This window comes from Oncorhynchus keta, chromosome 2, assembly GCF_023373465.1.
Source record: "Oncorhynchus keta strain PuntledgeMale-10-30-2019 chromosome 2, Oket_V2, whole genome shotgun sequence".
Lineage (NCBI taxonomy): Eukaryota > Metazoa > Chordata > Actinopteri > Salmoniformes > Salmonidae > Oncorhynchus > Oncorhynchus keta.
In genome coordinates, this window is record NC_068422.1 from 60,684,660 (window position 1) to 60,700,150 (window position 15,491).

At 42.5% G+C, this 15,491-nt stretch overlaps 1 protein-coding gene and 1 long non-coding RNA gene across 3 annotated transcripts; both read left to right on the forward strand.

Moving 5' to 3' along the window:
* The first annotated feature begins 738 nt into the window (after positions 1-738).
* Positions 739-3,756, forward strand: LOC118358169 (GTP-binding protein RAD-like). Its single transcript, XM_035735689.2, has 5 exons — positions 739-897; positions 1,231-1,596; positions 2,110-2,183; positions 2,373-2,577; positions 2,778-3,756. The coding sequence occupies exons 2-5, from the start codon at positions 1,242-1,244 to the stop codon at positions 3,053-3,055; spliced, it is 912 nt and encodes a 303-aa protein (XP_035591582.2). The 5' UTR covers positions 739-897; positions 1,231-1,241; the 3' UTR covers positions 3,056-3,756.
* A 1,933-nt stretch (positions 3,757-5,689) lies between these two features.
* LOC118362747 (uncharacterized) lies at positions 5,690-15,088 on the forward strand. 2 transcript variants are annotated; one of them, XR_004821258.1, is made up of 3 exons: positions 5,690-5,815; positions 7,272-7,676; positions 9,623-9,933. It is a non-coding gene; the product is annotated as an uncharacterized LOC118362747 (long non-coding RNA). The 2 variants fall into 2 exon arrangements; XR_004821259.1 differs by lacking the exons at positions 5,690-5,815; positions 7,272-7,676 and adding exons at positions 8,799-9,500; positions 14,974-15,088 and having other exon boundaries at positions 9,623-9,756.
* The last annotated feature ends 403 nt before the right edge of the window (positions 15,089-15,491 follow it).

The following is a 15,491-nucleotide window of genomic DNA, read 5'->3' on the forward strand; positions in this document are numbered from 1 at the left end:
TTTCACATAATCACCATCAGATGGCGACAACAGGCCAGGTTAAATAACCTCAATCAGACTGATGTATGTGAAATCATCATCAATTTGGATCGCAATGGCTTTCTTTCATGGGCTTTCTTTCCTGTCGCCTGTTGAGTCTTGTGGGATACCCGTGTCCCCAGTGATATGTCTAGGCGTCGTTTTAAGAAATAATGTGTCCTGTTTCTGTGGTGAACAGCTGCTTTTTTCACATTAGCCTCATTCACAACTTCGTGTCACCAAGGCTACGCGACCTATGGGCCGAAATGCTGAGAAGCATCTATTGGAAATGCTTGATGTCTCAGATGCTCTTGGCTAATCCACTGACAACTTGTAGCACATAACTGATCAATTACAAACAAATCGTGTTATTTAAAATGTTTGAACATTGCCAGCCTTGCGAATGGCTGGGAAAAAAACCTTAACTGTCCAGATGAATTTTAGCGCCCTCCATCACCAACTCTCCATGGCTCTGGGCCAACTGGTGTTAAAACTATGCAAGTTAGGAAATTTTAGCCAGCCCCTTCAATGCAGGTAGGCTATAATTTAATGAGAGTAAATGGCCGAATTACATCGGCAAAAATAATTACATCAGTGGCATGATGGCATTGCATTGCAGGAGAGGAGAATCCCTCAGCCCGCCTGCGCATCATTTCTCATCACGTCTCTGTAGAGCGGTCCACACTCCCTCTCCTCCCTGAGACGTGACTCTCAAGGGTCAAACCCTGCCTCATAGTGACGTCACTCGCTCGGCTACTAGATAAATATGGGGATCCGTACGTTTCACTGGATCAAAACGAAACTTTTCTTCACTGAAGGATAGATCGCAAGTGGATTGCCTGGTTCAGGATTTTGGAATACGTCAGACCCACATCAAATGTAAGTTTTCTTATGGAATTGAATGAGTTTGCAGTCGTGATAATACATTAATTAGGCTATGGCTGTTTCAAATCATTTGAGTTCAACTTCAATTTTAACATTGCTCAATGCTCCATCAAACCGTAATTAATATTATAGGACACAGACACATTATTGTCTTAAATTAATTTGTTCAAATAAATATGACAGAAAAGTTCATATAAACTGTGGCCTAATAAAGGATTTTTTTTATTAACACCTAGGCATAGTGATGAGAAATGCATTTTTTTTTTGTCGGAGTTGGTTGCTTTTCATGTTAGCAGAATCTTACTAAAGAGCGCATCTATTTCACAGACCAAAAAGTCATGACTTTGAACAAAAGTGACAAATTGCGGAACATGGACAAAAGAAGAGGGAGCATGCCGTTTCCCATGCACCTGCAGAGCCTGCACAGAAGAAGCATGCCAGTGGACGACCGCGAGATGCGCAAAGCGCAAACTGGAGAGCTGTCCAACCTCATGCGCCGCACGTCCTACACCCCCGGTGAGCCTCACCGAGACAGCTGTGTATCGGACTCGTCCGATTCGGTTATATCCTCCGGCAGCGACTCCGAGGGACAGGGGTACAAGGTGGTTCTCCTCGGCGAGCAGGGTGTCGGCAAGTCTAGCCTGGCACGTATTTTCGGTGGAGTCGAGGATGTTCACGACTGCGACGAGACAGGTGTGTGTCTGATGATCATTACTGATGATGATGGAGTTGAAGTTTATATGGCATTGAGAATACACCACAAAGCAATACTTTAAAAAAAAGCAAAGACAAGAACTGTTTCAACCGTGGCTGTCCTCAGCACCCCATTAGAGCTAATGCACATAGGCCAACCTAAGTAAATATAGGATTGGTTTTTCCATATCATCTTGGCTCACAGGCTGAAGTACATTGATTATTGCTATTTCCATCCAGTCAGTAAGGCGCCACACATATCAAAGTACTGCTGTTGACATATACAGCCACAGAGATAGTGGATGGGAGAGATATGAAAATCAATGACTGAGGGAAGGAGACAGTAATGCACAGTAGTACCCATCACGGATATAGGTTAATTGAAAGTTAATAGGCTGTACTAAAGGCATCATGAAATGGGCAATGGTGAGTGAGATCTCACACTTGACCCAGTTAGCGGGTACAATTCATTTTGGCCAGGAGTATTTATCTGTCTGCTTGCTTTTGTTTCAGGAAACACATATGACAGATCGATCGAGGTGGACGAGGAGGAGGCGTCCATCTTGTTGTTCGACATTTGGGAACAGGTGAGGCATAGAATGCAATTTCAGTTTGACCCTCAGAAAATTGGTATTGGTCGTAGCATATCATTTGATGTAATGTGTAGTGCTCTGATGCTGGTGTCAATGTAATATACCACTAGAACAACTTTAATTGCAGCTTTTGATTGGATAAGCAATGTAACTAATCAAATTATATTTCTCTTTCGCCTACAGGATAACAGTCAGTGGCTGAAGGAACAGTGCATGAGGATAGGTGACGCCTACATCATCGTCTACTCAGTGACAGACAAGTCCAGCTTTGAGAAGGCGTCAGAGCTACGCATCCAGCTGCGCAGAGCTCGCCAGTCTGAGAACATTCCCATCATCCTTGTGGGCAACAAGAGCGACCTGGTGCGGTCCAGAGAAGTCTCTGTGGATGGTAAGTGACGGTGATCTCTTCTGTCCAAGGCATCTCTGTATTTGCATAGTGCTACTTACGTTAGAATGACTGCCGTCGTTAAAGCTCGTAATCAAGGTGTTATGCGAAGGCAAAATGATGAGGGTGAAGTCACTGTCCCCAGGGAACATTATAGATTCTCACCTGCGCCTCCCCTCTTTTTTTGTTTGTTGTTGTTGCAGAAGGCAGCGCCTGCGCTGTGGTGTTTGACTGCAAGTTCATCGAGACCTCAGCCAATCTCCACCACAACGTCAGGGACCTGTTCGAGGGCATGGTCCGGCAGATCCGGCTGCGCAAAGACAGCAAGGAGGAGAACGCTCGCCGTATGGCCAACTGCAAACGACGCGAGAGCATTGGCAAGAAGGCCAAGCGTTTCCTGGGCCGTATGGTGGCCCGGAAGAACAAGAAGATGGCCTTCAGACAGAAGTCCAAGTCCTGCCATGACCTCTCGGTCCTCTGAGAGTACAGTATCTGGACTGCTGTTTTCTCTTTGGACTTCAAGACCAGACGCTGTGTGTTTTTTGAACACTAACCCCAAGGACTGATAGAGCTGTACAGAAATTATATATTTTATTATATTCATTAAACACCAACAGACATGTCCATGTTAATGATCTGCATGAGGTTTCAGTTGAGTTTTTTTGTCTTGCTTATGTATAGTTGTTGATACTTCTTGTGTATGTATATTCAATCCACCAAGGCTTGTTATTTTCAACCATGAGTTGTAAGATTGCCTTGATAATGGGGGACAGTGTGTTTGGTTCTACTCCATTTAGTGTTGGTAGAGTTGTATATAGCCCTCATTAAAGATTAGATTATGGTACACAGTCCTGAAAAGCAATGGAACTGTAAGCGAAGTGATTTCACTGCATTCTGTCACATGGAGTCATTTTTACTTGAAACTGGGTACGCAGGTTCGTACTTTGGCCATGATACTAAGGACAGGAATAATGTGTAATGGGGGTTAGGCCAAGGTTTTGGAAAAAATGTATGATTCTTTTGTCCTATCCTTCAGTCCAGATGTGAATGAAGAAAGCAATAATAAGTTATATTTGTCATGTGAATTTAATGTTTTGTTTTAAATACAGTTGATTTTCACTTCCTTTTAATATTCAATCATTTTGTTATGTTTACTTTTTTAATAAAAAAAATGAAATACAACTATTCCATATTTTTTTCTTGCCCAGATCATAAAACAATTAGACTACACCAAAAACTAAAGTTCAATACACTACCGTTAAAAAGTTTGGGGTCACTTAGAAATGTCCTTGTTTTCAATGAAAACATGCATGAAATGCGTTGCAAAGTGGATAGGAAATATAGTCAAGATGTTGAAAAGGTTATAAATAATGATTTTTAATTGAAATATAATTGTGTTTTTCAAATTTTGCTTTCGTTAAAGAATCCTCCATTTGCAGCAATTAAAGCCTTGCAGACCTTTGGCATTCTTGTTGTCAATTTGTTGAGGTAATCTGAAGAGATTTCACACCATGCTTCCTGAAGCACCTCCCACAAATTGGATTGGCTTGATATGGGAACTTCTTACGTATCATACTGTCAAACTGGTCCCACAACAGCTCAATAGGGTTGAAATCTGGTGACTGTGCTGGCCACTCCATAATAGACAGAATACCAGCTGACTGCTGCTTTCCTAAATAGTTACTGCATAGTTTGGAGCTGTGCTTTGGGTCATTGTCCTGTTGTAGGAGGAAATTGGCTCCAATTATGTGTCGTCCACAGGGTATGGCATGGCGTTGCAAAATGGAGTGATAGCCTTTCTTCTTCAAGATCCCTTTTACCCTTTACAAGTCTCCCACTTTACCACCACCAAAGCACACCCAGACCATCACATTGCCTCCACCATGCTTGACAGATGGTATCAAGCACTCCTCCAGCATCTTTTCAAGTTTTCTGCTTCTCACAAATGTTCTTTGTGATCCGAACACCTCAAACTTAGATTTGTCTGTCCATAACACTTTTTTCCAATCTTCCTCTGTCCTCTGTCCGGGGCGGCAGGGTAGCCTAGTGGTTAGAGCGTTGGACTAGTAACCGGAAGGTTGTAAAGTTCAAACCCCCGAGCTGACAAGGTTCCTAGGCTGTCATTGAAAATAAGAATTTGTTCTTAACTGACTTGCCTAGGTAAATAAAGGTAAAATAAAAAAAAGTGTCTGTGTTCTTTTATCCATCTTAAACTTTTCTTTTTATTGGCCAGTCTGAAATATGGCTTTTTCGTTGCAACTCTGCCTAGAAGGCCAGCATCCCGGAGTCGCCTCTTCACTGTTGACGTTGAGACGGGTGTTTTGCGGGTACTTTTTAATGAAGCTGCCAGTTGAGGACTTATGGGGTGTCTGTTTTTCAAACTATACACACTAATGTACTTGTCCTCTTGCTCAGTTGTGCACCCGGGCCTCCCACACCTCTTTCTATTCTGGTTAGAGCCAGTTTGCGCTGTCCTGTGAAGGGAATAGTACGCAGGGTTGTACAATATCTTCAGTTTCTTGGCAATTTCTCACATGGAATAGCTTTCATTTCTCAGAACAAGAATAGACTGACGAGTTTCAGAAGAAAGGTCTTTGTTTCTAGCCATTTTGAGCCTGTAATTGAACCCACAAATACTGATGCTCCAGATACTCAACTAGTCTAAAGAAGGCCAGTTTGATTGCTTCTTTAATCAGCACAACAGTTTTCAGCTGTGCTAACATAATTTTAAAAGGGTTTTCTAATGATCAATGAGCCTTTTAAAATGATAAACTTGGATTAGCTCACACAATGTGCCATTGGAACACAGGAGTGATGGTTGCTGATAATGGGCCTCTGTACGCTTAAGTAGATATTCCATAAAAACATCAGCCGCTACAATAGTCATTTACAACATTAACAATGTCTACACTGCATTTCTGATCTTTTTTGTCTGATGTTATTTTAATGGACAAAATAATGTGAGTCTCTTTCATAAACAAGGACGTTTATAAGTGACCACAGACTTTTGAACGGAAGGGTACATATAAAACAGACTTCCTTGTTATTTGATTGATGTCCTCATAAATATGAATCCATTCGATTGTTCAGTGGACTGGAGTCTTGTGGACCAACAGCATTACTTGGAAGAAAACAAGGTAGTAAAAACAAACTGGAGAGTCCTGCAAACGCACTTCGTATTTCCACACTATTCAAACCGTTCTCCCACCTTCATAGGGAACACGCATATGGTTGAGAGAAGGTAAGACAAAATAAATGCAACGTTTTCGAATGAACATTTGTCTTCTAAAAACGATCGCGGAGTGTTAGGTAAATAAGTGATGTTTGCCATTGATTGATTCAGTTTTTTTGCGAGGTATAGGCTCTTATTCTGCCCTACAGGTTGAGGTTCAGAGAGTGAGTTTGTTTTCATTCGCCGGTCTTTGTGAATCATAAATAAGACATGTAAATATTGTTGCAAGTGAATTGCCTATGGATGTTGTGAATAGCTGTCTGCGTGCTGTCTGCGCGCTGTCTGCGGCGCGATGGGCCATCAGCGAGGCACAGAGGTTCCCGGGACTTGTGCCCAGCATTATTTTATTTTGGGGGGATTTATTGGAGTGCCAAATCTCATCATTAACTATTTATTGTGCCTATTGCCTTGTCTTTTGTGACCATCTAACACATACTATAAAGTCATAATATTTATTTATTTATTTATTTATCTATCTATTTTTGTTATAGAGAGAACAATTCATTGCTAGCCTGTTTTGTGTTGCAGGTATAACTGTGTGCTGGGAAACAGAGAGTGCACCCTGGTCTCACAGACAAGACGTAACATAGTGCACTCAAAATAGTATGGTTTTGGTATGGGTACATAAGGTTACTTAATTAAGGCAAAAACTAAAGGAGAATGGTTGGTCGGGTGTATAACTTTGCAAATACTGTCTACTTTTTTTTGCGACTTTGCAACTACTTAGCTAACCCTTCCCCTAACCTTAACCCTTTAACCTAACTCCTAACTCCTAACCTTAACCCTTAACCCGGCAGGCTATTCTAGTGGTTAGAGCATTGGACTAGTAACCGGAAGGTTGCAAGTTCTAAGCCCCGAGCTGACAAGCTACAAATCTGCCGTTCTGCCCCTGAACAGGCAGTTAACCCACTGTTCCTAGGTCATCACTGAAAATAAGAATTTGTTCTTAACTGATTTGCCTAGTTAAATAAAGGTAAAAAAAGAAAGAAAGCTAATGTTAGCCACCTAACTAACATTAGCCAAAACAAATTTGGAATTTGTAACATTTCAAATGTGTAACATATTATACAAATATGCAATTCATAACATATCACACAGATTGAAATTTGTAACATATACAAATTGTAATTTGCAACATATCGTACTAATTTGAGTGGTCCAGGTTGCAAGGTTATTTCTGCTGTTAAGTCTGAATGTGCTAAGACATCAATGTACCATGTAGGCCTACTGCCTGTGTTTACTGAGTATAACCTAACAGGCATTTAAATGCAACATTTTCTTGCACAAGTGTAGGCCTGTTGAAGTTGTCTTTACAGTTTAAAGATGGTTGATTCCGCAGATTGGCAGGTCCATTAATTTATTTTTTATTTTTTAAAAGATTATTAAAATAGAATAGTTAGCATTCACATTGTTTTTTTTTCTTCTCTTTGTCTTTCTCCATCTTTCTTTCTCTGCTTCATAACAGTGAGAACCAATCAGCAACAAGACAGAAACCATAGAAACCATGTGTTCCCAAACGTAGAAGATTGCCCCTGTTTGACTGGAAATGTTGCGCATCCTGACTTTACAGATATACAGTTACAGAAACACATGACTAGAAGATAAGTTACGTCCATCTTCATCATTACACTGACTAGAAGTATGCTTCCTTTGAATGTGGCCACAAGTCATTACAGCCATCTCAGATTAGTAGCATCATTTATACTGTTTTTGGGAAAACAAACTTCGACGAAATGATTGAAATTCATAATGTCCTTTGTCTCCTTGGAATTGTGTCGTTGGTGGTACTCCAGGACCGTGCTCAGGAACCAATCTTAAAATTGGCATCCCTGAAAACGATGATGGTATTTTCCCATGGTACCTGGCCACGGTAAGACTTTTGAGTTAGTTGGACCATTTATAAAAAATAAAAATAAACATTTACATCAAAGCAGCTTGCTTATCGGGAAATAATAATGAAGGAATAATTATCTCCATATTTCAGCCAGTCTATGTGATGCATCATACCCTGGTCCTGCTGAGATTGATGTATTAATGGCTATATGCAAATTAAAGCGGGAGAAGGGCCATAAAAAAAAGCTAAGTTTCGCTGTTGCACTGCACTCAGCGCTCAATATGTAATTATGACGGAGCTACTCCCGCACAGCCCCCTCATCACTAAAGAACAATTGGAGCGCCTCTGGCTGTCTGTTCAATGCTAGACCATCAGCCCTGCACTCATGGCAGGAGGATTCTTTTCAAAATGCCACCTAGAAATCATCAGGTTTGTCCTGTCAGCGCACGTGTTTGACACCGTAATTGGAGGCCTTTTGAAGCTGTCAAATTCAATCCGCGGTCCAGTCAACGTTCTTCCTTTTTGCATGATGTATGATCAAAACACACCTCAGATTCACTCTAATGGCGGACACGGTGAAGGTGTGGAGGTCGGATAATTGGCACTACTTTGTGTTCGGGTGGAAAGGACAACGTTATTACTCAAAACGTGTGTGTTCTTGAGCAGAAACGGCACTGACAGTCAGGTCTGTATGAGTCAGAGTTGTTTTCTCACCCGCTTTACTTTTTGAATGGCTCTGAACTCCTCAGGTATTCTGCTCTGTGGCACATGATTGCTGGGGTTTTATCATAACATGAATGTTTCTTATTTAATTTCCTCCCCGGCAAGTCAGTTAAGAAGAAATTCTTATTTTCAATGACAGCCTAGGAACAGTGGGCTAACTGGTCTAGGAACAGTGGGTTAACTTCCTTGTTCAGGGGCAGAACAACAGATTTTTATCTTGTCGGCTCAGGGATTCAATCTTGCAACCTTTCAGTTACTAGTCCAACGCTCTAACCACTAGGCTACCGGCCTAAGAATCACAAAGATACATTTTTGTCATGAAAACATTTGCATTTCATGTCAACGCATTAGAGGCATAACAAGAGAAGAATGTTTGGTGTGAACGATTAGCTACGTTGTCAACCACTGCACAGCTTTTAAATATAGACTTTTCAGCCTGTTGGTCTAAAATTAGGTTATGGAGCAGTCGAAAAAAAAGAAGGTTCCCAGACCAAATAAAAATGTTGGGTTCTCAGGAGTTAAACGCATGCCGAGATCATTGGCACGGCTGTGGCGGCTGAGAGCCAGTTGCTATGTGGTATGTGAAGCCGTAAAACATGCAGTGCTGAGTGGCAGCACAGATCACGAGCATTCTCCTGTTTCATAGGCTGCTCGAGCCATGCCACAGCCACACCATGCCAGGCCAGGCTACATGACAGTCCTCTACGACATACAGTCACACCACCACCATGACTAGGATACCGTGACCATTCATACCTGACGGCGGCTGGGTCAGACACGGGCATTGTGGATCTGGAACAGAGGGTGTCTGTTTCGTTTACAGCCCCTCTGCCAGCAGCTTGTGACGTCCTTGAGAACAAACTGTCAGCGGTGAACAAGTTTTCCATAAGGGGGAAAATGTCGCCGGTCATTATGACACATAACCGCTCACTCAAAAGATTTAAAAGGATTGCCAGATGGAGCTATACATGCGCATACTCAACCATTTACACATCATCGCACGGGTGAATGTTCAATTGACTTTGAATGAGCAGAGCAAAAACCCATTACACAAGGCCCAGAGATCTCCTGTGCTTGCAGCGACATATACTTATCCTCTCAACTTTGGTGTAAAAGGTCAACATTTGCCGACACACAGTAAGCAGCAGTTTTATTTGAACTCCAATCGTACTCTTGCCGAGAATACTAAACTAACCGTCTAATTGTATTGAAGGGGGAATTGTAGATTGAATGAATATTTTTGTCCTTGTCCAACACAGCTCCCTAACCTCCCAGCTCCCTCCACTGACGTGATGGCGACAGGGGACGATGAGGGGATCTTTGTTGAGGCAGGATTTCTTTACGCCTTGAAGCCTCTGGACAGAGAGAAGCAGAGCCATCTTACTCCCTGCAGGTTGACAAAATCACACTTATGACATTATCTCTGCATGTAGTGATATGTTTATAATACATGTGATTAGTCATCCATGCGGTTATTATGGCCATTGGCAAATATGGAATGCAATGTGACCTATGAGATTGGATGGGATGGAACGATATTGTAATCATCGTCATCAAAAATACCATAAAATTGAATGCAATATAATGCAATGATTTGTTTTAATTGGGGTGTATTATCTCTGGCTTGTCCTCAAACAATGTACTGTCAAGCAAGACCAAATGAGACACAGTATCCTTAGTTAATTACAATCAGATTAGATATTTAGGCTACCGTATGTGTCTTAATTAACTTGTATTCGCCATTCATACTTACAGTTGAATTTACTTTTAGCTGGAAGTGAGTTTTTCCCCCCAGCTTCTCAGCTGTAATTGCCATTCAAGAAAATAATTAGCACAGGAAGTCAAGTAATGTCACCCACATTAGCCCAGAATTGAGTGACAGGCAGAGCCAGTCATTACAGGAACGGAAGACAGATCTACAGTGGAAGTCAGGAAGTTTACATACACTTAGGTTGGAGTCATTAAAACTCGTTTTTCAACCACTACACAACTTTCTTGTTAACAAACTATAGTTTTGGCAAGTCGGTTAGGACATCTACTTTGTGCATGACACAAGTGATTTTTCCAACAATTGTTTACAGACAGATTATTTAACTTGTAATTCACTGTATCATAATTCCAGTGGGTCAGACATATACATACACTATGTTGACTGTGCCTTTTAAACAGCTTGGAAAATTCCAGATAATGATGTCATGGCTTTAGAAGCTTCTGGTGGCTAATTGACATCATTTGAGTGTACCTATGGATGTATTTCAAGGCCTACCTTCAAACTCAGTTCCTCTTTGCTTGACATCATGGGAAAATCTAAATAAATTAGCCAAGACCTCAGAAAAAATAATTGTAGACCTCCACAAGTCTGGTTCATCCTTGTGAGCAATTTCCATACGCCTGAAGGTATCATGTTCATCTGTACAAACAATAGTACGCAAGTATAAACACCATGGGACCACGTAGCTGTCATACCGCTCAGGAAGGAGACGCGTTCGGTCTCCTAGAGATGAACGTACTTTGGTACAAAAAGTGCAAATCAATCCCAGAACAACAGCAAAGGACAAAAGTATCTATATCCACAGTAAAAACGAGTCCTATATCGACATAACCTGAAAGGCCGCTCAGCAAGGAAGAGCCATTGTTCCAAAACTACCTTAAAAAAGCCAGACTACGGTTTGCAACTGCACATGGGAACAAAGATCATACTTTTTGGAGAAATGTCCTCTAGTCTGATGAAACAAAAATAGAACTGTTTGGCCATAATGACCAAATAAAATAAAATTGTATTTGTCACATATACATGGTTAGCAGATGTTAATGCAAGTGTAGCGAAATGCTTGTGCTTCTAGTTCCGAGAATGCAGTAATAACCAACAAGTAATCTAAGCTAACAATTCCACAACTACTACCTTATACACACACGTGTAAAGGGATAAAGAATATGTACATAAAGATATATGAATGAGTGATGGTACAGAACGGCATAGGCAAGATGCATTAGATGGTATAGAGAACAGTATATACATATGAGATGAGTAATGTAGGGTATATAAACATAAAGTGGCATAGTTTAAAGTGGCTAGTGATACATGTATTACATAAAGATGGCAAGATGCAGTAGATGATATAGAGTACAGTATATACATATACATATGAGATGAGTAATGTAGGGTATGTAAACATTAAATTAAGTGGCATTGTTTAAAGTGGCTAGTGATACATTTTTTACATCAATTTCCATTATTAAAGTGGCTAGAGTTGAGTCAGTATGTTGGCAGCAGCTTCTCAATGTTAGTGGTGGCTGTTTAACAGTCTGATGGCCTTGAGATAGAAGCTGTTTTTCAGTCTCTCGGTCCCTGCTTTGATGCACCTGTACTGACCTCGCCTTCTGGATGATAGCGGGGTGAACAGGCAGTGGCTCGGGTGGTTGTTGTCCTTGATGATCTTTATGGCCTTCCTGTGACATCGGGTGGTGCAGGTGTCCTGGAGGGCAGGTATTTTGCCTCCGGTGATGCGTTGTTCAGCCCTCACTACCATCTGGAGAGCCTTACGGTTGTAGGCGGAGCAGTTGCCGTACCAGGTGGTGATACTGCCCGACAGGATGCTCTCGATTGTGCATCTGTAGAAGTTTGTGAGTGCTTTTGGTGACAAGCCAAATTTCTTCAGCCTCCTGCGCTGCTGCACCTTCTTCACAACGCTGTCTGTGTGGGTGGACCAATTCAGTTTGTCCGTCATGTGTACGCCGAGGAACTTAAAACTTACTACCCTCTCCACTACTGTCCCGTCGATGTGGATAGGGGGGTGCTCCCTCTGCTGTTTCCTGAAGTCCACAATCATCTCCTTTGTTTTGTTGACGTTGAGTGTGAGTTTATTTTCCTGACACCACACTCCGAGGGCCCTCACCTCCTCCCTGTAGGCCGCCTCGTCGTTGTTGGTAATCAAGCCTACCACTGTAGTGTCGTCCGCAAACTTGATGATTGAGTTGGAGGCGTGCATGGCCACGCAGTCGTGGGTGAATAGAGAGGGCTCAGAACGCACCCTTGTGGGGCCCCAGTGTTGAGGATCAGCGGGGTGAAGATGTTGTTACCTACCCTCACCACCTGGGGGTGGCCCGTCAGGAAGACCAGTACCCAGTTGCACAGGTCGGGGTCGAGACCCAGGGACTCGAGCTTGATGACGAGTTTGGAGGGTACTATGGTGTTAAATTCTGATCTGTAGTCGATGAACAGCATTCTCACATAGATATTCCTCTTGTCTAGATGGGTTAGGGCAGTGTGCAGCATGGTTGCGATTGCGGCGTCTGTGGCCCTATTGGGGTGATAAGCAAATTGGAGTGGGTTTAGGGTGTCAGGTAGGGTGGAGGTGATATGGTCCTTGACTAGTCTCTCTAAGCACTTCATGATGACGGAAGTCGTTTAGCTCAGTTACCTTAGCTTTCTTGGGAACAGGAACAATGGTGGCCCTCTTGAAGCATGTGAGAACAGCAGACTGGTATAATATTTGATTGAATATGTCTGTAAACTCACCAGCCAGCTGGTCTGCGCATGCTCTGAGGACGCGGCTGAGGATGCCGTCTGGGCCTGCAGCCTTGCGAGGGTTAACACGTTTAAATGTTTTACTCACCTCGGCTGCAGTGAAGGAGAGCCTGCAGGTTTTGGTAGCGGGCCGTGTCAGTGGCACTGTATTGTCCTCAAAGTGAGCAAAAAAGTTTTTAGTCTGTCTGGGAGCTTGACATCCTGGTCCGCTACGGGGCTGTTTTTTTTGTAATCCGTGATTGACTGTAGACCCTAACACATACCTCTTGTGTATGAGCCGTTTAATTGCGACTCTACTTTGTCTCTATACTGACACTTTGCTTGTTTGATTGCCTTGCGGAGGGAATAGCTACACTGTTTGTATTCGGTCATGTTTCCGGTCACCTTGCCCTGGTTAAAAGCAGTGGTTCACACTTTCAGTTTCGCGCAAATGCTGCCATCAATTCACAGTTTCTGGTTTGGGAATGTTTTAATCGTTGCTGTGGGAATAACATCACCGATGCACTTTCTAATGAACACCCTCACCGAATCAGCGTATTCGTCAATGTTGTTGTTGGATGCAATGCGGAACATATCCCAATCCACGTGATTGAAGCAGTCTTGAAGCGTGGAATCAGATTGGTCGGACCAGCGTTGAACAGACCTGAGCATGGGAGCTTCTTGTTTTAGTTTCTGTCTGTAGGCTGGGAGCAACAAAATGGAGTCGTGGTCAGCTTTTCCGAAAGGATGTGGGGGAGGGCCTTATATGCGTCGCGGAAGTTAGAATAACAATAATCCAGGGTTTTACAAGCCCTGGTAGCACAATCGATATGCTGATAGAATTTAGGGAGTCTTGTTTTCAGATTAGCCTTGTTAAAATCCCCAGCTACAATGAATGCAGCCTCAGGATATGTGGTTCCCAGTTTACATAGAGTCAAATAAAGTTTGTTCAGGGCCATCGATGTGTCTGCTTGGGGGGGAATATATACGGCTGTGATTATAATCGAAGAGAATTCCCTTGGTAAATAATGTGGTCGACATTTGATTGTGAGGAATTCTAAGTCAGGTGAACAGAACGACTTGAGTTCCTGTATGTTGTTATGATCACACCACGTCTCTTTAATCATAAGGCATACACCCCTGCCCTTCTTCTTACCAGAAAGATGCTTGTTTCTGTCGGCGCGATGCGTGAAGAAACCAGCTGGCTGCACCGACTCCGTTAGCGTCTCTCAAGTGAGCCATGTTTCCGTGAAGCAAAGAATGTTACAGTCTCTGATGTCTCTCTGTAATGCTACCCTTGCTCGGATTTCATCAACCTTGTTGTCAAGAGACTGGACATTGGCGAGTAGTATGCTAGGGAGTGGTGCGCGATGTGCCTGTCTCGGGAGCCTGACCAGAAGACCGCTTCGTTTGCCCCTTTTCGGCGTCGTTGTTTTGGGTCGCTGGCTGGGATCCGATCCATTGTCATGGGTGGAAGGCAAAACACAGGATCCGCTTCGGGAGAGTCATATTCCTGGTCGTAATGATGGTGAGTTGACGTTGCTCTTATATTCAGTAGTTCCTCCCGACTGTATGTAATGAAACCTAAGATTACCTGGGGTACCAATGTAAGAAATAACACGTAAAAAATAAAAATAAATACTGCATAATTTCCTAGAAACACGAAGCGAGGTCGGCCATCTGTGTCGCGCCGCTAATTAAAACCATTGTTATGTTTGGAGAAAAAGGGGAGGCTTGCAAGCCAAAGAACACCATCCCAACCGTGAAGCATGTGGGTGGCAGAATCATGTCGTGGGGATGGTTTGCTGCAGGCACCACTTCACAAAAGGCACCTACTTCAACTGTAAATTAGGAAGTCAATATTTGCCATTTGAGTAGCAGTCTGAGTGAAAGAATGATATTTCCCCCATGCTTAATTTCAATCTCTGTACAACATTCCTAATAAAATCTTACAATTTTAGATTGGAGGAAATTGGTGAGAAATACTGTATATGTAAAGGTGAGAGACTACAATGTCTTCAAATAGCATTGGAGACATTTTTGACATGTTATGAGGTGCACGTTTAGATACTAAGTGCTTGAAACCTTGTGTGCTTTTCGCAGGTGTCCTTCTCAGCAGGAGTCAACTAACCTGGAGTCGAATCAATAAAACAACATTGGAGATTTTGGTAAGAACTGCCCTGCCCCATAAAAACACTGCATTGCCTGATGTGAACCATGCTTCTAACAAAAGAGATCTAAAAGTCAATCCACGGTAAGACAAATTGTCTATAAATGGAGAAAGTTCAGCATTGTTGCTACTTTCCCTAGGAGTGGCCGCCCAGAAAAGATGACTACAAGAGCACATTGCAGAATGCCCAATGAGGTTAAGAAGAATCTTCGTGTCAGCTAAAGACTTACAGAAATATCTGGAAGATGCTAACAACTCTGTTGACGAGTCTACAATAGGTAAAACACTAAACAAGAATCGTGTTCATGGGAGGACACCATGGAAGAAGCCACTGCTGTCCAAAAAACCCCATTGCTGCACGTCTGAAATTTGCAAGAGAGCACCTGGATGTTCCACAGCGCTACTGGCAAAATATTCTGTGGACAGATTAAACTAAAGTAGTGTTGTTTGG